Source organism: Zootermopsis nevadensis, unplaced genomic scaffold (assembly GCF_977971745.1).
Source record: "Zootermopsis nevadensis isolate Lab colony 2312 unplaced genomic scaffold, Znev_1.0 Znev_ptg000009l, whole genome shotgun sequence".
Taxonomy (NCBI): domain Eukaryota; kingdom Metazoa; phylum Arthropoda; class Insecta; order Blattodea; family Termopsidae; genus Zootermopsis; species Zootermopsis nevadensis.
In genome coordinates, this window is record NW_028259141.1 from 3,208,144 (window position 1) to 3,228,864 (window position 20,721).

The 20,721-nt window shown below is 43.9% G+C and overlaps 1 protein-coding gene across 1 annotated transcript; it reads left to right on the forward strand.

Moving 5' to 3' along the window:
• The first annotated feature begins 11,004 nt into the window (after window positions 1-11,004).
• Window positions 11,005-15,184, forward strand: LOC147874344 (uncharacterized). The gene is made up of 3 exons (XM_087345524.1): window positions 11,005-11,679; window positions 12,943-13,230; window positions 13,408-15,184. The coding sequence occupies exons 1-3, from the start codon at window positions 11,547-11,549 to the stop codon at window positions 14,082-14,084; spliced, it is 1,098 nt and encodes a 365-aa protein (XP_087201650.1). The 5' UTR covers window positions 11,005-11,546; the 3' UTR covers window positions 14,085-15,184.
• The last annotated feature ends 5,537 nt before the right edge of the window (window positions 15,185-20,721 follow it).

Here is a 20,721-nt window from a genome sequence, read left to right on the forward strand (position 1 = left end):
ACATGTGGTTCTCTACAAAATGTTTGCACTGCTTTACTGTGCAGGTAACTCTTATAATTTGTCAGCACTGTCACCTTCTATCTCAGTGCATGTTTTCCAATGTCATGACATCACTGTGTGGTCATGCTACATGCTGCACCTTCTCACTGAGTGTGAAATTTTATAAAAGGGACAAGTCTGTGAGGAGACTTCTTTGTTTTCTTACAACATCTGTTTGAAATTACAATTCAGTAGTAGAAAATAGGTATATGCAGCGAACTGATGGATGACTAACACAATTCCTCAGAGAACTATATAGGACAGAATATGTTGGAAAAGGGGATTTGAGGCTATCAACATGAAGATGTTTAAAACTGAAAGTTCTTTATTATTAAATAAAACCACTATTATACAGAAACTTTTACACTTACTGTCCAACTGGGTAGCAGTCCTTACAGTTCCAGCCTCCAACACATAAACAAAAGCTAAACCATGTTTTGTATTTTAAACAGCAGTGGAATTTTTTGTATGATATTACATGTTTGGCAAAACATGTATAATCATATTTTCCATGTTCAACCAAAAATTGTCCATATTTATTTTCACACATATAATGGAATGTGTTCTTTTCTGTATGCCCATTTGTTAGAAATTAAAATTAATTGCAACATGTGTATTAATTCTTATAGCCAATAAAACTATTAAAATCTGTAATACATCACTGTTTATTTTATTTCAAACAGGTGAAACCTCTTTATTGTTAACAGTATGTTGTACTTTAAGTGTTTTTATATAGAATTTATCAGAAACTACTTTTATTAACTTTTCCTATGTAAGTACATTTCTGATAATGTTCTAGCTGGACTCATATTCTTTTTCTAATGTCTGCCTTATACTGCAGTACTGATGTCATATTATGTACCACAGTTGTTACAGTGTTGTGTACTTTAGAAAACATTAATAACAACACTTTCCAATAAATTCTATATAAAATAACAATTTGTATACTACAATATAATAATAACACAGTTCTCACTGCAGTGCTCGCCACAGTTCTCACTGCAGTCCTAGCTCCAGTTCTCACTGCAGTCCTCGTCCCATTTCTCACTGCAGTCCTCGTTCCAGTTCTCACTGCAGTCCTCGTCCCAGACCACACTGCAGTGTTTGTACCAGTCCTTTCTGCAGTCCTCGTCCCAGTCCTCACTGCAGTCCTAGCTCCAGTTCTCACTGCAGTCCTCGTCCCATTTCTCACTGCAGTCCTCGTTCCATTTCTCACTTCAGTCCTCGTCCCAGAACCCACTGCAGTGTTTGTACCAGTCCTCTCTGCAGTCCTCGTCCCATTTCTCACTGCAGTCCTAGTCCCAGACCCCACTGCAGTGTTTGTACCAGTCCTCACTGCAGTGCTTGTCCCAGTTCTCACTGCAGTTCTCGTCCCATTTCTCACTGCAGTCCTCGTCCCATTTCTCACTGCAGTCCTGGCCCAGACCCCACTGCAGTGTTTGTACCAGTCCTCACTGCAGTGCTTGTCCCAGTTCTCACTGCAGTCCTCGTCCCATTTCTCACTGCAGTCCTGGCCCAGACCCCACTGCAGTGTTTGTACCAGTCCTCACTGCAGTCCTCGTCCCATTTCTCACTGCAGTCCTCCTCCCAGACCTCACTGCAGTGTTTGTACAAGTCCTCACTGCAGTGCTCGTACCAGTTCTCACTGCAGTCCTCGTCCCAGACCCCACTGCAGTGTTTGTACCAGTCCTCACTGCAGTCCTCGTTCCAGTCCTCACTGCAGTGCTCGTCCCAGTCCTCACTGCAGTCCTCGTCCCATTTCTCACTGCAGTCCTCGCCCAGACCCCACTGCAGTGTTTGTACCAGTCCTCACTGCAGTCCTCGTTCCAGTCCTCACTGCAGTGCTCGTCCCAGTCCTCACTGCAGTCCTCGTCCCAGTTTTCACTGCAGTCCTCGTCCCAGAACCAACTGCAGTGCTCGTCCCAGTTCTCACTGCAGTCCTCGTCCCAGACCCCACTGCAGTGTTTGTACCAGTCCTCTCTGCAGTCCTCGTCCCATTTCTCACTGCAGTCCTCGTCCCATTTCTCACTGCAGTCCTCGTTCCAGTCCTCACTGCAGTGCTCGTCCCAGTCCTCTCTGCAGTCCTCGTCCCATTTCTCACTGCAGTTGGCGGTTAGCAACTGCTATTTATACCCATACAACGCTGACGTCACGTATTGCGCAACAGTGAGAAAAGGCGCTCAATTCGGTTCATTCAGGCGTGCATAAGATATGAAAAATGAACCTTATGGCCTGCCAATCGAGACTGTTGCACGTCTGCGTCACAGGTGTGCTTTACAAATTCCAATCTTTCTCGCGCAGGTTTTCGTATTTTATAAAAACGACTGCATTTCGTATTTACACATTATTTGTAGTTAAAGAAATACAAATTTTAATTACTACAAGTTATAATTTGGTTACATTCCATCCTAAATATACGAAGTCAATAATTAATATTAAATACTTTCTGTGTAAAAGGAAATAAATTTAAAGGTGATGAAAAGAGGCTTGAAGTAAATTTTGTAAATTAATTTGCCTTTGTTTAAAAATAACGTCGTATTTTATTTTTTATTATTATTTAGTGTTCTTTCTGACGACAGGTCCATATGAACAGGATCCTTCCATCCTTTTCTCGGACTGGGACCTGTTCATATACGTTCTTGGCAGATGATCCAGAAGTTGTTTGCCATTGCCTTCTTCTGTGTGTCAATGGAGTAATTGTTGGGATGCCACGGAGAAACTTGTTTAATTTTAAAGACGATTTTTGAGGGGCCCGGGCACTGTTGTACCCATCGCCCCTGGGCGAGGAAAAGTGTTACCTTCCTTCGAATCCCGATTATTCATTTTGACTAATGAGAGAACGCCAGAAGGTCAGAACTCTGGGGAAAAGTGTCCTGGGTACGATTTCCTTCAAGGGCGGTTCCTGTAGCTCGGAAACTAAGCGAGACAGAAGAAGGGCGCCAGGATCAGAGTTTTTTGCTTCGAATAAGATATTACGGAAAGGAAGGCCTCGACACTGAGTTCCAGTTCCGACAGGATGGTTTCTGTTTACTGGAACGCAACCGCGATAAAAGAATGACGCCAAGGCAAAATTCTTTCGTTTCGGAGAGGAAATTTCAGGGTCTAAGGTCACAGACACGGATACACAGTCCTCGATTCAAGTCTCTGTTAGGATGTTGCTTTCTGGGGTAATTTTACGCGCGTATTAAACGACGCACATTTAATGATGAGGCCCATTAGCTACCTGGTGTTTCCAAATTAATCTCTTGATTTTGTGTGGTTGTAGTAGTCCATGTATTTTTATTTATTCGTGGTTTATTTAACGACGCATTTTAAGTAGCTCAGAGTTGCACACGATCGTTAAATCCATTGATAAATCCTATTTTATTATTTGGAATCACAAAACTAGCTTCATTTTGAATTACTCTTGACTAACACGGATGCTACCAGATGTATCAAAAGTAAAGTGCTGTTCAATATCAGAAACGTTTTTGTGGTAATGTAATTTACCGCATTCGACCGGCGGCTGAATAACGCACGTGGTTTGGTGGATAAAAATAAATGATGTATGTAAATGTGCCCCATTGATAAGTTCTTGTACACACGAATGTTTTTAAAGCACTAGACTGACTACCAACTGCCGACAATTGGTTTTCACCTCAAGCGTGAGGCCGTGACCTCTGGAGTGATGTCAGAGCCTTGAACCTGAGGCAGCTGCTGGCCCAGGCGGAGATAAGGACTTCAGAGGGAGGACTTTGAAGTTTTACCCCCACGGCCTCCTTCACTGTTCTGAGGTAATTGCGGACATTGGCCACGAGGGCTGAGGTGTACGTAGTTTGATGGGTAAAGCAGTTATAAGGCGTTCACCACGACTTATAAGGTAGTGTTTATTCTTGTTCCTTCAACGCTCTATCAACTGATAATGTTGCGTATCCATTATTTAAATATGAAAGGATGGTTATGAATGATAAATCGCGAGAGTACATTCTGTGCTTGCTTGAAGGTAACTGAGAAGAACCAGGAAACTGGGGGTAGCTGATACCAACATGTTAGTTTAATGCGATTGGATAAAGCCGATATTTTGGGCGTGTTTTAAGGGGGGGCAGGAATTGGATCGATTTTTTTTAGATTATGGTGCCACAGACTTTAATTAATCTGACAGGCGGCTTTAAATGGCGGATGCTAAGTTTGTTATGGATTGTGAATGGGACAGGGTGAATGTGTAAATGGATCTTAGGAACTGCTAAGGAATTTGCCTTCGACAAGGTGGGGATTGTGTCTTTGAACGAGATTCGAACTGAAAATCGCATGGATACGAAAACCTGCGCGAGCCCTCCTCAAAACCGTTCTCCTCTTCATGGCCGACAATGACTGCACGGCCTAGAGGACACGGTAGCAAGGCCTTGCGGCTGGCTTACTGGAACGCCGACGGTGTCCGCGACAGGAAGCTGGAGCTGGAGCAGTTCCTCGGTGACTACGGAGTCGATGTTTGCCTCCTGAACGAGACGCACCTCACGTCGGGTCGGGCCTTGAGGTTCGCGAACTACGTTTGCCACCGTACGGACCGCCCGACGCTAGGGGGTGGCACAGCGATCCTTGTCCGCAGGGGCATTGATCATTACCCTGTGCCGGTCTCGGGTCTACAACAACTGGAAGCAACCGCCATTCACCTGGTGCTGGCAACCAGGAAAGTCAAGCTCGTGGCGGCATACCTCGCACCCACCCGGCCATGGATAGAGTCGGACCTGACCGAGTGCTTGAGCGGGGGTTTCCCGGTCCTCTTGGCTGGTGACCTCAACGCGAAACACACGGACTGGAATTCTAGCCTTATCTCTGCTAGGGGCTCGCTCCTGCGTGATTACGCCAACAGAAATTCCTGCTTGATCTACGGGCCGGATTCTCCAACCACGGCTCCCTACACACACAACGCCACACCTGACGTCCTTGATATTGTCCTCATCAAGGACTTCGTCCTACCGGTGCACCTGACTGTCTGCCCCGCACTCAGCTCAGATCACCTGCCCGTCCTCGTCGACACCACGTGCCGATCGTCCTTTCAAAACCTGCCTGATCGCCCGGACTTCGCGAGAATGGACTGGTCTGCATTCCAGGCTTGCCTCGAAAGCAGACTACCGGGGAACCCCGTGGTAAACGACGAGGAAGAAATTGACAAGTGCGTCGAGGAGCTGACCAGTGCTATCCTGGAAGCCACAGCAGCGTCCGCTCCCAAGCTTCGACCCCGCATTGACAGGCGACCGCTTCTACCCGCTAGTATTCGAGATGAAATACGCCTGAAGAACCGGCTGAGGAGGCGATGGCAGGTCACGAGAGACCCCGCTTTTAAGACCCAGGTCAATCGACTCCAGAGGTCGGTGACCTATCGTCTCAACGAGTGGCGGAACGAACAGTGGAGCGACACGCTCGAATCCTTGGACTGCGAGGACCAGTCGCTTTGGAAAATGACCAAGCGTGTGATGCGAGTCCCCACTCCGTCGCCCCCCTTCTTAGTGATGGGAGGACTGGCTCTCTCGAACCCCGAGAAGGCAGAAGCCCTAGCCGACAGCCTTGAGGTCCAGTTCCAGCCGGTAGACTACCCGTCGGACCTGACTACAATTGACATGGTTAACGAGGCGATGCGAGCATACGAGTATGCCCCTGTAAATGAACCAAAATTAACCAGTCCATCGGAGGTCGCCCAGGCCATCAAGGGACTCAAGCTTGGCAAGGCTCCGGGTCCCAACGGTATACCGAACAGGGTCCTGAAACATCTTCCACGACGCGCGGTAACCTTTCTCACGAAAGTGTTCAACGCGGTCCTTCGCAGGCAACACTTCCCCTCGGCATGGAAACACGCTCGAGTGGTGTCCATACTGAAGCCGGGGAAGGACCCCACGCTACCTTCTTCCTATAGACCCATCAGTCTTCTCGACACGGTCGGCAAACTCTGCGAGAAAATCCTACTAACGAGGGTCCTACACGAGGTCAGTGAACGCGGGCTGCTGCGCGACGAGCAGTTTGGGTTTCGACCCAGACACAGCACATCGTTACAGCTGGCTCGCCTCGTCGAAAGGGTCAACAGAAACCTTGATGAGAAGCGGCTAACCGGCGCGGTTTTCCTGGACGTGGCCAAAGCCTTCGACACAGTCTGGGTCCAAGGCCTCCTATACAAACTGACCGTCCTCAACTTCCCGTCGTACTTGGTAAAAACCATCTCTTCCTACCTCGCTGACCGGACATTCCAGACATCCTTCCAGTCGGCCACGTCCACACGTCGTACCATGCGGGCTGGAGTTGTGCAGGGCGGAATTCTCTCCCCTGTGCTCTTCAGTCTGTATGTCAACGACATACCCACACCGTCCCGCCACGTCGAGTTAGCACAATACGCGGACGACACGGCTCTAGTAGTCACGTCCCGTAGCCCAACGCTTCTCGTCAGGTATCTGGAGACCTACCTCAGTAGACTTGAGCTCTGGCTCAGGGCCTGGAGGATTGCTATCAACGTCTCGAAGAGCACCGCGGTTCTCTTCATTTCCGCGAGAAGACACATCCAACAGCCCCAAGCAGTGCAGTTCCTCGGACAGCCGATCCAATGGGTCAAAACAGCGCAGTATCTGGGGGTCACCCTTAACGCCGGGCTTACTTGGTCGGCGCACGTCAACCAAGTGGGAAAGAAGGCAGCGCAACGATTAGGTGTGCTAGGCCCGCTTATCAATAGGAGAAGTGGCCTGTCAATCAGGAACGGTGTACTACTCTATAAGCAGCTCATCCGTCCCATAATGGATTACGCATGCCCGATCTGGAGGTCAGCTGCCCACAGCCACGTCCAGAAGCTGCAAGTTCTGCAATCCAAGTGTCTTCGAATTGTTACTAACGCGCCCTGGTACGTTAGTAACAGGCAAATACATGAGGATCTGGGGGTCCCTTTCTTTGCCGACCACATCAGAGCACTAACTGAGAGGTTTGACTCGAGGTTAGCTGGTGTGGGGAACCCCTTAGTTCGGCAACTCGGAAGACACTCGTGCCGAATGAGGGCTGCCAGAGTTCACCCAAGGGCAACCGAGGGCGACTGATGTTCAGCAGGCCAGCCGAAGCCATCCCCAAAAGACGGCCAAGTCAGCACAACGAGTGGTTAGACTACTCGGCTACCCTGACTGAGGTTTTCCGTGCTTTCCTCAGTTGTAAGGCGAATGCCAGGGTATAACTTAATAGGGGCACGGCCCGCCACCCTTCCCCCCGATCATGGAGGCCATCAGCTGAAGTGATCTTCCCCCCATGCCGCAGAGGCCTTCAGCCGAAACGGCCCCTCCCTCTCTGGGTTCATACCCCAGAGACCCAACCAACCAAATTCCTTCGACAACTTGCCTGACAGGATAACCTCCCATCAGCAGCAACAAATCCCAGTTTGAATGGTCGAGGCTCCCGCCACGACGAAACCCCGTTAGCGTTAGCAAAATTTCCGTTCTTATATTACGACCGTTTACCATTTCCAGCAATGCGTCTTGTGCGCAGGAATGGTTTCACCTAGGTAGGGACGATACTTGAGCTTGCGCAGGCCTCTGCCCTCAGTTAGCTTCTTTGGTTGGTTGGTTGGTAACTGCAGTGAGAAATGGGACGAGGACTGCAGAGAGGACTGGTACAAACACTGCAGTGAGGTCTGGGCGAGGACTGCAGTGAGAAATGGGACGAGGACTGCAGTGAGAAATGGGACGAGCACTGCAGTGAGAACTGGGACGAGCACTGCAGTGAGGACTGGTACAAACACTGCAGTGGGATCTGGGACGAGGACTGCAGTGAGAACTGGAACGAGGACTGCAGAGAGAACTGGGACGAGCACTGCAGTGGGGTCTGGGACGAGGACTGCAGTGAGAACTGGAACGAGGACTGCAGTGAGAAATGGGACGAGGACTGCAGTGAGGACTGGTAAAAACACTGCAGTGGGGTCTGGGACGAGGACTGCAGTGAGAACTGGAACGAGGACTGCAGTGAGAACTGGGACGAGCACTGCAGTGAGGACTGGTACAAACACTGCAGTGGGGTCTGGGACGAGGACTGCAGTGAGAACTGGAACGACTACTGCAGTGAGAAATGGGACGAGCACTGCAGTGAGGACTGGTACAAACACTGCAGTGGGGTCTGGGACGAGGACTGCAGTGAGAACTGGAACGAGGACTGCAGTGAGAAATGGGACGAGCACTGCAGTGAGGACTGGTACAAACACTTCAGTGGGGTCTGGGACGAGGACTGCAGTGAGAACTGGAACGAGGACTGCATTGAGCAATGGGACGAGGACTGCAGTGAGGACTGGGACGAGGACTGCAGTGAGTACTGGTACAAACACTGCAGTGGGGTCTGGGATGAGGAATGCAGTGAGAACTGGGACGAGGACTGCAGTGAGAAATGGGATGAGGACTGCAGTGAGGAATGGGACGAGGACTGCAGTGAGAAATGGGACGAGCACTGCAGTGAGAACTGGGACTAGCACTGCAGTGAAGAATGATGGAAACACTGTAGTGGAGTCTGGGACGAGGACTGCAGTGAGAACTGTGGCGAGCACTGCAGTGAGAACTGTGTTATTATTATATTGTAGTATACAAAGTGTTATTTTATATAGAATTTATTGGAAAGTGTTGTTATTAATGTTTTCTAAAGTACACAACACTGTAACAACTGTGGTACATAATATGACATCAGTACTGCAGTATAAGGCAGACATTAGAAAAAGAATATGAGTCCAGGTAGAACATTATCAGAAATGTCCTTACATAGGAAAAGTTAATAAAAGTAGTTTCTGATAAATTCTATATAAAAACACTTAAAGTACAACATACTGTTAACAATAAAGAGGTTTCACCTGTTTGAAATAAAATAAACAGTGATGTATTACAGATTTTAATAGTTTTATTGGCTATAAAAATTAATACTAAGAATAGAAAGATGTCACATGTTGCAATTATATTTTAATTTCTAACAAATGGGCATACAGAAAAGAACACATTCCATTATATGTGTGAAAATAAATATGGACAATTATTGGTTGAACATGGAAAATATGATTATACATGGTTTGCCAAACATGTAATATGATACAAAAAATTCCACTGCTGTTTAAAATACAAAACATGGTTTAGCTTTTGTTTATGTGTTGGAGGCTGGAACTGTAAGGACTGCTACCCAGTTGGACAGTGAGTGTAAAAGTTTCTGTATAATAGTGGTTTTATTTAATAATAAAGAACTTTCAGTTTTAAACATCTTCATGTTGATAGCCTCTAATCCCCTTTTCCAACATATTCTGTCCTATATAGTTCTCTGAGGAATTGTGTTAGTCATCCCTCAGTTCGCTGCATATACCTATTTTCTACTACTGAATTGTAATTTCAAACAGATGTTGCAAGAAAACAAAGAAGTCTCCTCACAGACTTGTCTCTTTTATAAAATTTCACACTCAGTGAGAAGGTGCAGCATGTAGCATGACCACACATTGGAAAACATGCACTGAGATAGAAGGTGACAGTGCTGACAAATTATAAGAGTTACCTGCACAGTACAGCAGTGCAAACATTTTGTAGAGAACCAGATGTCTTCATTTGAATTTCCTGACTCCATACTGAAATGTGCAAGGACTTACTCTAATATACAGGTCTGGCCATTACATTATTATAATCACTATCTATGCTAAATCTTTAACGAATATTCTCATTAATTGATTTCTTATTATAGTGGCGACTGAAGTCTGCAACTGGTACAAAATCTTCACTCATTGGATAACGTTCTGCCCCAAGCTCCAGTACATTCATGCACTGGTATTTATGAAAATTCAGTTTGCCTTCTTCATAGTGACCCATCTTATGCACCAGCTCAAGTTCCTTCACAATCTGTATGAAGCTCAGGACACAGAACCACTGGTAGAAGAGAAATACTGCAAACAAATGAAGTAACATGTACTGTGGGCACATTATTTCCCACTTGGACAATGCATTGTCACTTCGGCTCTGAATATGGAGACAGTATGCTTCTCCGAAACACTGGTATCTATCAGCCAGTCCACATGGCACCAGAACCAAAAAGAACATCATTCTCGCCACAATGTGAAAACCTCAAATCTCACTTTCAAACACTGTCTGTGAGTCTGGACACTGTTACATCATAACACCCAGGCATCTGCATGAACATGAAAATGTTACTGTCTAAATTAGCTACTTGTTATAGTTACTTTCTGCCAAAATAATTCAAATTAAAAGGGGTTAGAAGGACAAGAGATTAATTTGCAGTTTTTAGTGTTCATTTTGTGAATATACCTTAAATTAGAGAAGGAAAGGAGAACAGGATTGAATTAAACAAAACAGCAGATTTTTGTGTTTACTTCCACCTTAAGATTGCATCGAAGTTTGGGGGAAGATAAGACGAAGGAAATTCTTTCTTTATGCCCTTTTCAAATCAGCAGATTAATTCGGAAACACCCGGTAGCTTACAGGCCTCATCATTAAACGTGCGTCCTTTAATACGCCCGTAAAAATGACCGCAGAAACCTACATCGTAAAAGAGACTCGAACCGAGGACTGTGTATTCGTGTCCGTGACCTTAGACCCCGTAATTTCCTCTCCGAAAAGAAAGAATTTTGCCTTGGCGTCGATTTCTTCTCGTGGGTGCTTTCCCGTCAACAAAAACCATCTTTGTCGGGTCTCGAACTCAGTGTCGAGGCCTTCGTTTCCGAAATCTCCTCTTCGAAGCAAAAAACCCTTCTTCTGTCTCGCTTAGTTTCGGAGCCAAAGGAACCGCCCTTGAAGGAAATCGAACTCAGGACACTTCTTCCAGAGTTCTTAACTTCCTGCGTTCTCTTATTGGTCAAAATGAATAATCGGGATTCGAAGGAAGGAAACATTTTCCCTGTCGCAGGGGCGATGGGTTCAACAGCGCCCGGGCCCCTCAAAAATCGCCTTTAAAATTAAACAAGTTTCAAAAACTGACGTTATTTTTAAACAAGGGCAAATTAAATTGCAAAATTTACTTCAAGCCTCGTTTCATTACTTTTAAATTAATTTCCTTCTTACAGAGAAAATATTTAATATTAATTTTTGATTTCTTACAAATTATAACTTGGAGTAATCCAATTTGTATTTCTTTAATTACAAAGAATGTGTAAATATGAAACGCAGGTGTTCTTATAAAACTCGAACACGTGCAACAATCTCGGCTGGCATGCCATAAAGTTCATTTTTCAGTCCTTATGCACGCATGAGTGAACCGTATTGCACTCCCTCTACTGACTGTTGCGTCATAGGTTACGTCTGCTTTGTTGTGCTGGTATAAATAGCAGGCAACAATCGCCTTTCGTCACTCTGGTTCGAATTGTGCTTCGAAGAGGTTTTGGATTAAGTGCTTCGAGAACGAGATACTTTTGTGTTGCCTTAGTTAGCAAATAACTTTCGGAATAACTCAAGAACCTTTCCTGTGCGAATTTCACTCTCTGCATTCTATTTTGTCGGAGGACATCGGCGAAGAAACTATTGAACACCGAAACGTCGGTAGACATGTCAACCGACAGTACGCAAGCAGATCACCAGGCTGGCTCTGGGTCGAAAAGGAAATTACTCGAAGAAATGAACTCGACACGCGCGAAGAAGTCGAAGAAGGAAGATTGCGCGGGCACAGAAAACGAGTCTGGTATTTACTATACTGAATTTGGTCCTCGCTTTACTGAATATGGAGGACCTGATATCCCTTTTCTGGATATTTTTCCCATGGCACCAACGAAACATCCAGTGGCAGAATTTCAACACGAAAATGTCCGCGGCGACTACATTGATGTTCCGAGGCCTCGACCTTTTAAAACCGACTCATCGTCTAACGCAGCTGAAGTCGAGGACGGCCACGAAAGCGGCATGTAGAGTGCGCTTTGTTCTTTGCGTTCTGTGTCAAATTTCCTCCTTTATGCAAATGAGATTTTCCTACATCTCCCGGTTTGTGTGGGCCTAATAATTACCGCCTTCCAATTACACCCCGCGAGGTCCAGCTCATAAATCCAATATATATTTCTGCACAGACAGAAACAGTATTAATGTTACTTAATAATAATAATAACACGTGTTTACATTATTCTTATCGTAAAACACTAAGACAGGGTTGTATTCCTATCTACGAACTCCGGAGGTCGGTGTTCGAATCTCGACTGGGTAATTGTATGAAAATTCTCCGCTGATTGTTAGAAAATCCGCCACTTATTCCCCTATATAGCTATAAAGATATGATTAACGTTCATGAAATTAAATCTTTGAAAGCTGCCATTTCAGAGATCCAACAGGTGTTGAGACGTAGTCAGCTAAAAGATTCCTCACGTTGTTTGCTGATATTCCCCCGCGCACTACGTCTTCACCACGTATTTTATCAAGTCCTCTCCCCCGAACAAAGTTGCAAGTTTATAGCTCGATGAAAGATCCTCCATTTGTTACTTAATATTCCAAACGAGCGTTCTATGTACCTTCGGGCTCTAGAGAGTTTTTCATGTCTTAATGATGTCCACAGCGAGGAGCTCTTAAATATTTTAGAATCGCAATCTTTTCCGTAACTTCCAACATCAACATAGACAAAACGGAAGAATAACCTTTGTAGTCGAAGTACATCGATCGAAAAATTCGCCCTTCTTTCAAAATCTGAAGCGATCGTTTCCCAGTGCTGTTTAGTGGGAACGGGAATACATTCCAAACACTGCAACTTACATCTCTGACAATCTTGCTCGCTGTAGAAATGCCGAGTGATGTATATCTGTGAAAGTACAACCGCTCGCCAGATATCTGAAACAAAAACATGAATAACGCAAAAAGCTTAGAATAATGACAATAACAGTTGTAGCACATTCTTATTGATTGGTAAGAATCTAGCATGTGGCACATTGGTTTATTCTTATGTTGTTGTCTTTTTCATCTACAGAAGTGATGAAGAGACAGGTGAATGTTCGAGATGCTCCTAAAAAATCAATTAAAAAACAAAAAGAGGTTGCACGATTGGGAGCTGGAAAGCCAACTACAAAAACGCACGATTACAACGCACTGTTACCATTCCTAAGGAAAGTGTTCCTGGAACGGAAAACAGAAGACACCCGATCAGCTGATATTGGACAGCCCGAGGCGGCGAACGAGCGAACACCTCAAAACACCCATGAAAACGAAGTTACTCAAGCAATCGCCAAGGATTTCAACACACCAGTAACACGAAAACGTAAATTAGACAACGTTGAACTAGAAATGATTCAAGCTCCTAAGGATCTGAAACAAAAACATCAATAACGCAAAAAGCTTAGAATAATGACAATAACAGTTGTAGCACATTCTTATTGATTGGTAAGAATCTAGCATGTGGCACATTGGTTTATTCTTATGTTGTTGTCTTTTTCAGCTACAGAAGTGATGAAGAGACAGGTGAATGTTCGAGATGCTCCTAAAAAATCAATTAAAAAACAAAAAGAGGCTGCACGATTGGGAGCTGGAAAGCCAACTACAAAAACGCACGATTACAACGCACTGTTACCATTCCTAAGGAAAGTGTTCCTGGAACGGAAAACAGAAGACACCCGATCAGCTGATATTGGACAGCCCGAGGCGGCGAACGAGCGAACACCTCAAAACACCCATGAAAACGAAGTTACTCAAGCAATCGCCAAGGATTTCAAAACACCAGTAACACGAAAACGTAAATTAGACAACGTTGAACTAGAAATGATTCAAGCTCTTAAGGATCAAGCGGATCGTCATTTGTCTTTTTTCAGAGGGATAATTCCTTCATTGAACACTTTTGATGACGACGAGATATTAGAATTCCAAATGTTGGTGCTACAAAAAATAACATCCATGAAACAACGGAAAAAAATGGTTTCCTACAATCAGTACTCTGCTGAAATTCATCCTATGCGCATAAACACTAGTCGGCAGGCAACAACATCAACTGAAGGTCATCTCTATCAGAACGTGCGTCCGAGTACTTCAACTGGTTCAAGTGATGGGTACGATCCAGCAGAGAAGTTTGGTCCACATCTCTCACCAGCATCAGAAACCTCTGATGACTTTACTTCATGAAATGTTTCTAAATATTTCTTGTATTGGTCTTTTTTGTATTACAAGTAATTATACATTTCTACGCTAATAATAGTCGTAGATTATTATCCTCTACGCGTTTCTTGTACTCTGTATATCATAAGTAAAACTATTGAAACTTTCTATTCATTAAACAGTAATTGCAACGGCCAACATTTGGATAGGCTGGATGCGTTCTCTCATGAATGTGTCTTGGCGCTGAAGAGAATCCTTTAGACGTCGGTGCAGTTCATCAAAAGCGGATATTGTCATCCTAAAATAATTGTTAATCTTTTTTCTGCTCTGTCCCAGTTTTAATTTTCTTTATTACGATCGGGCACACGGAGGACGGACAAGATCTACTAAACGGAATTGGAAAGCGACACAATCACTTCGCAGCAAAACACTTCACTTTTATTGCCGTTCTGTGTACTTTTCTGCGATCTACATTAAACAATATGAAAAAAGAATACTTATGTTCAAATGTTTACACATAGTTAAAACATTTTAGATGAAATGGTAGGAAATATTAAATTCGAATTTATTTGTAATAACGAATATATTTAAAATAAATGGCGTGATAATAAATAGGGATAATTATAATCGAATAGAACATTTTTCGGCTGGTATCGATTTATAAGAAGTTGTCGCAGCCACAATGTGCAAAATGGGGTTGGTTGCCGCGAGTGTAGAAAGTTGCGCAACATGGCAGAGGTACTCAAAAGAAGATTTCATTAAAGTGGTTTCGTTTATGCAAGTTACGTGACGTGTCGTAAATCTCGTAGACATCAGTGGAAATGGTCATTGCAGGCGCACTGACGAGAGTCTGCGAGTCTGTGGCAGTGCACTAATAACGATCCCAAGCAGACGGACATTTTCTTTAGAAAAGATGCGCCTAGTATTGGACACAACATCACAAAACAAGAAATTAGATTTTCCATTAAATTTTACAAATGTACGGAGGTGGATCTAATCTAAGCTGTAAGTTTACGTCCACTTTCTTATTTCCGCACATTCTGGAGAGGATTCCACTTTGGACACTGACCACCTCCCTTATGCCTTGTCTACACATCAGCAGTAACTACTACATATTCATTTAACATTTAAAAAGGGGAAGACATTGTTACAACGTCCGATGAAGAGATGGAGGGAAAATTCAAGACTAACGAGCCTCAGGGCCTAATAGGAAGAAGAACTTTTAAAAAATAACCACTTGAGTGCAAAGTCTTCTCTTCTGCAAATACCGTTCAAACCGTGCAGTTCCATACAGCAATAATAAAACCAAGGGACCACTTTTATTGAACACGAAAAATGAAATTGTCACCACTGTGCGGCTGCATCAATATTCAAAGTGTTTTATAAGCCAGCCCTCTCTTAGGTGTGAGGTTTTGGGAGGGAAATTTTGTTTCAAACTCATAATCTAATCTCCCTCCTCTTGTTCAATCTGGATCTGGGCCATTGTTTTGGGGGTTGATGCAGTCCTTCTCGGGACCCAGTTGTCCTTCCGGAGGTCTTGCAGCATGAATCTGATCCGACTTGATAGCAGTCCCTTCTTCTGGGAAAGCTCCTTCATTTTGCTGAAGCACTCGGACAGGTCCTGCAAGAACACAGAAAATTCAAGTCACATTTCACTCCTTACGCTTAAGAGCTGACACATGAAACTAGAAAACTCATCAAGTCCACATAGCACATGCTGTGCGGGAAGGCACGTGTAAATTTAAAGGGAGCTCTGAAGGTTACCGTCACTAACTAAATGGAAATGTGCGTCTCATCTACACAAACACTTAAACAGAGATTTTTGGTGGCTGAGCCTAGGCATGGTACTGCTTGCTCGTGCTGTGACAGTGAGTGAATTCTGACATGAGCCAGCAGAGGTGACGGGAGGAAACATTCAAGTCTAACCCAATACTGAGCAAGATTCCCTTTGCGCTAGACAGGGACAAGCTTACACTACAGCATCAGGCATTTTATTTTAATCCTATGAGCGTGACCCAGGTAGGAGGAGTACGAAGAAATTCAGAAGAACATGTCGTGGTGATCATTCATCACACAGAAACACTTTCAGAATCTCGTCGGCAATCTCGGAAAAGTATTTAATATCAGAATACGCATAATATCTTTACGTATTCTTTATAATGTGCATTTACAAGTATTAAATCCATCTTCGGCAGTAGTTCCCACTTTGGCCACCAGATTGCAACATCAAATTTTCTAACTCACAAAACTGCTGTTCATCACCATCTTACCACCTCTAGTAGGATATTCAAAATATGATTGAGTGAGGTCGTGCAAAATAGCACAAACTCCATATCAAATTTTATCCAAGTCTGTCAAGTTAAATTGACCGGAGAGACATGACCAGCCCATAATGCCTTCTCGTTATACAATTCGTGCCAAGAACGTGTAACAATTACGAACTACTTGCATGTTACGAGACAGAAACCAGAAACTGAAAGAGAACAAACACTACCACACACTGCCTTTTTGTGTCATACCTTACATATACGCCTGGGGTCTGCGTAGAACTCAAAGGAGGGCAATAAATTAAACTGTAAGAAAACTGCAAACTAAAACTATTTGAGAATTAACACAAACATACTTGGTTTTTTGTCTCTAAATCATCCCCCACTGTCGTGAGCAGTTTGCACAGACACTCTGACTGCTCGTCTCCTTCCACAAGAAGCCGCTTAATGCATCGCTGCATTATGCTCGCTGTCAGCATCCCTAATTTGAAAAGCTCGCCAATAAACCTGTAACGTACAAAAAATATTTCAATGGGTTGAGTTAAGACAATAGTAAAAATCCAAAAAAAGAACACGAGCGAAGTAGTTCGTCTCTGCAAGATACAGAAACATTTGTACCTTAAAATAATAACTTTTTTTAAATTAATTCAATTTAAGCAATCTCTTGTGTGTGAAAGTGGAGCAGGAATTTAACCTTCAGTCCTCTGATCATATACAGAGTTAAACCATCAGTGCCCTGGCAGGACACATACAAGACGAAGTGTGGACTTTATGACGAGATAAGCAGCAGAATTGTGAAGCATACGTAGATATTTCTGCCTCATTTTGACACATTATGGAACAACACAGAAAACATCTTCTTGGAGACATTTATTTTAAATATTATAAATCATTCGCGAATATCAGGGGAATATTAGAAAGAAAACCCCCTCGAAGGTATCACCACCTTGTCAAAGGCTCATACATTTTGCTTGGTGAGGAGGCTTGCATACTCAAATGACCCTTAGGGCTATGCGGGCACGGGCTTCGGCTCCTAGTAGGGTCACCCAAGCCGGGGAAGTCTAAGAGTAAGAGTGATACACCGGTCCTCCAGGTTGGGGTTTGTGTTAACAACCCCACCCCAGAAATCAATTATTGTTACAAAACCCTAGGGAGGAAAAAGCCCACCCTGGGCTGTAGTACTGAGGAAGAAGAAGGTTAATAAGAAAACCCATCACTCAAAGCGGATGATTCAATTATAAATGGATCTCTAGAAACATTTCAGAGAATCAAGACGGAGTTTCTTTGAATGTATAAGACCCTTAAGAATCTCCTGACATAAAAAAAGAATATGGCACCATTCAGCCTACCACAGTGGCTGGTGTAAAAGAGAGCATGTCCCTTTTGACTATTAAAGGTTACAAAATAAATGAAGTTGTAAATTCTCAGATTGGAATAAGGAATCATTTCAAATATAACATTAACCTTTTACTGTACGAAGACTTGGCACCCAACAGTCCCATTCTAATTTGGCACAAAATTTAGAATAAAAGGCACAACTTACAAACTGGAAGGTAAAAAGCCATAAACATTTCAGATTTCCTCCCAGTTTCTACTACTCTAGCTTCACTACTTTCACGTGCCACTGACGAATCAACTTTAGAGCTGCAAATATTATAAACAAAAACGTATCTTACCTAATATTTCCCACTGATTTCCTTCGTATCCTTCGCAGTTCCTCTTCGAGATTGCATTGTAGTTCCTTCTTCTTTGCCTGCAGAACAAAGAGATATAAAAGATTTTAGTTTGAATTCAGTGTTGATTCAGAACGCTGCTAATTAGGAATCGCTAATTTTGATGGCGCCAGTAAGAGACATTTCATGCAACGCCTTTCACATATGTAAGCTTCCATTTTAAAGTTTGCTATGACGTTTGCGTATCATTATAAATAATCAACTGAGTCCATGAATCAGTGTTTTTGTGTGGCTGAAGACACTCAGATGGTCAAGAAGTTCCCTGAATTTACCTGAACATATCATGAGCCAATGAGAAATACATTGCCAGGGGTAGGGAAGGAGGATAAAAGTGCAGCAAAAGTCCATTGTTATGAGAGTTCATGATGTTCAGAAAAAATCATTGCATTAAGTATTCAAACATGTAGAAAAGTAAAACTAGCTTAAGGAGTTAAGAAAATGATTTTTCATCTTGAGGTACAATTAGATGACAATAATTTTAATTCAATTTATATGCCCTCTTGAGATACGTGAACAACTACACATAACGTTATTAGGTTACAATTACATTAGTGGAGAACAGCTGCAAAAAGAGACTTGTCATATGCCATAATTGTCACATTGGACTCTCACACTTTGTAGTTGCATTCTTGTGCAAATACTTTGAGGGATTTAGTACTTTCCTTGTCATTCGTTTTCTTCAGGATTCTTAAAAACTGTAGAAACTTATAAAAATAACTACGCTTTGAAGGATGGATCTTCATCTACAAGCATAAAGGGGGAAGACACATAGTCTGTCAGATCAAGCAGACCGAGCTATTCCCAATCTGTGGACAGAAACGTAAAACATTAGACTGTAGACAAAGACAGTTTGAGAAGTACTCACTGGCTCTGCTGCTTCTCGATCCAGCTCCACCTCAGAATTCTTTTCAAACTGATTCTGGCATTGGTTTAGCAGCAGCTTCCTGAAGGTAATCTCCGGTTCATCCTTGTTCCCGCACTCTGCTGGAACTTGCGTGCCGGACAGAACTTTGCACATTCTTGCGTACGCCTCGGAGAAGCTGGGTTCATCAACGGCCTAAACATAAAAATACACCACATGATCACTTTGCTCTGTATGACATATATACGTAGGGCAGTCAAAAAGTTCTTGGAATTCCCCTGCAGACAGAGAATGAGAGGTAAGATAGCGCACGCAAGTGTTGTGGTGGGCAGCTGAGCGTGGCAACAGGTCTGGACAGGTTTCGGCGTGCCGTGTCGTTAGTGTTCCGTTTCAGTTAGACGTGGGTGTAGGTCATTCGGCACAATTTCACAGTTCGAACAGCGTGCGAACATCAAGATCATGTGCAAATTGGGCAAATCTGCTGAAGAGACGCTATCGGCCCTGCAGCAATTTTACGGTGATACCGCACTAATAAAATCCGCGGTTTAGGACTGGTTTTCCCGGTTTAAGAATGGACAGGAGACGTTGGTGGATGACCAGCGCAGCGGGAGGCTTTCGACATCCAGAACCGTGGAAACAATTGAACTAGTGCGACAACGGATTCTATCTGATCGCAGGATGGCCATCGTGGAGTTGGAGCATGAAGTTGGTATCTCTCACGGATCCATTCTGTCCGACGATTTGAAGATGAGACGTGTCAGTGCGAAGTTCGTTCCGAGGCAGCTGACTACGGATCAGATGGAATGTCGCACGATGGTCGCTGGAGATCTCTTTGAGAAAAGTACACAGGGCCCTAAGTTCCTCACAAAGATCGTCACTGGTGATGAGTCATGGGTGTTCGCCTACGACCCGGAGACGAAGATGCAGTCATCCGAGTGGCACACAGTTTCGTTTCCCCGACCAAAGAATTCACGCCTCGTTCGATCCAAGGAAAAAGTGATGCTCATGGAATTCTTTGACATCGACAGTGTGGTGAACCATGAGTTCGTACCGCCTGGACAGACTGTTACGGGTCATTTCTACGTGCAACTGTTGCAGAGGTTGAGCGAAGCAGTTCGGAGGAATCCGCGCGACAAGTGGCAGGGTGGGTGGTTTCTGCATCACGATAACGCACTGAGCCACACATCGCTGGTTGTGCAACAATTCCTCGCAGAGAAAAGCATTCCCGTCATCACCCGCCGCATTTCACAATCATGGAGGACATCAAATCGAATGTGACGGCCGAACTCCGGAAGATTCCAAACGAAGCCTTCCACTGGTGCTTCCATCAATGGCAGGATTAATGGAGCAAGTGTGTGTGCGCGCATGGGTCCTACTTTGAAGGTGATTAGGTAAGCATTGCCGTATGTCCTACCATTACAGTGCTATACCACAATTCCGGGTACTTTCTGACTGCCCCTCGTATAACAGTAACTGTACTGAAGATATACCTAGAGATGTCGCATCAATTAAAATTATTAAATCATAGCCACCTAAATGAAGCATCGACAGAAGCAAATCTTTATCCCTTGAACCCAAGAAATTCCAAAACTCAGTCAGATGCAAAACATTTCATGACAGTGTTCCCTTTTCACGTATGAGACATTCATTTATAGATGAGTGAAGAGAAATCCTATGCTTGAAGGTGTATTTAAAGAAAGAACAACCCGGTTTCTGGTAGTTAAGATTATTACCGTGATCAGTAACAATTATAATTTTCAGCTGCCCCTAGAGCCTCCATTATTATTATGCTGAGGATACTT

What these genes read in the sequence shown, in the direction of transcription:
- LOC147874344 (XM_087345524.1), top strand. Translation starts at nt 11,547, where the DNA reads ATGTCAACCGACAGTACGCAAGCAGATCACCAGGCTGGCTCTGGGTCG. An exon ending in GGGCACAGAAAACGAGTCTG is followed by an intron (nt 11,680 to 12,942) that starts GTATTTACTATA and finishes TTTCATCTACAG; the next exon opens with AAGTGATGAAGAGACAGGTG. An exon ending in CACACCAGTAACACGAAAAC is followed by an intron (nt 13,231 to 13,407) that starts GTAAATTAGACA and finishes TGTCTTTTTCAG; the next exon opens with CTACAGAAGTGATGAAGAGA.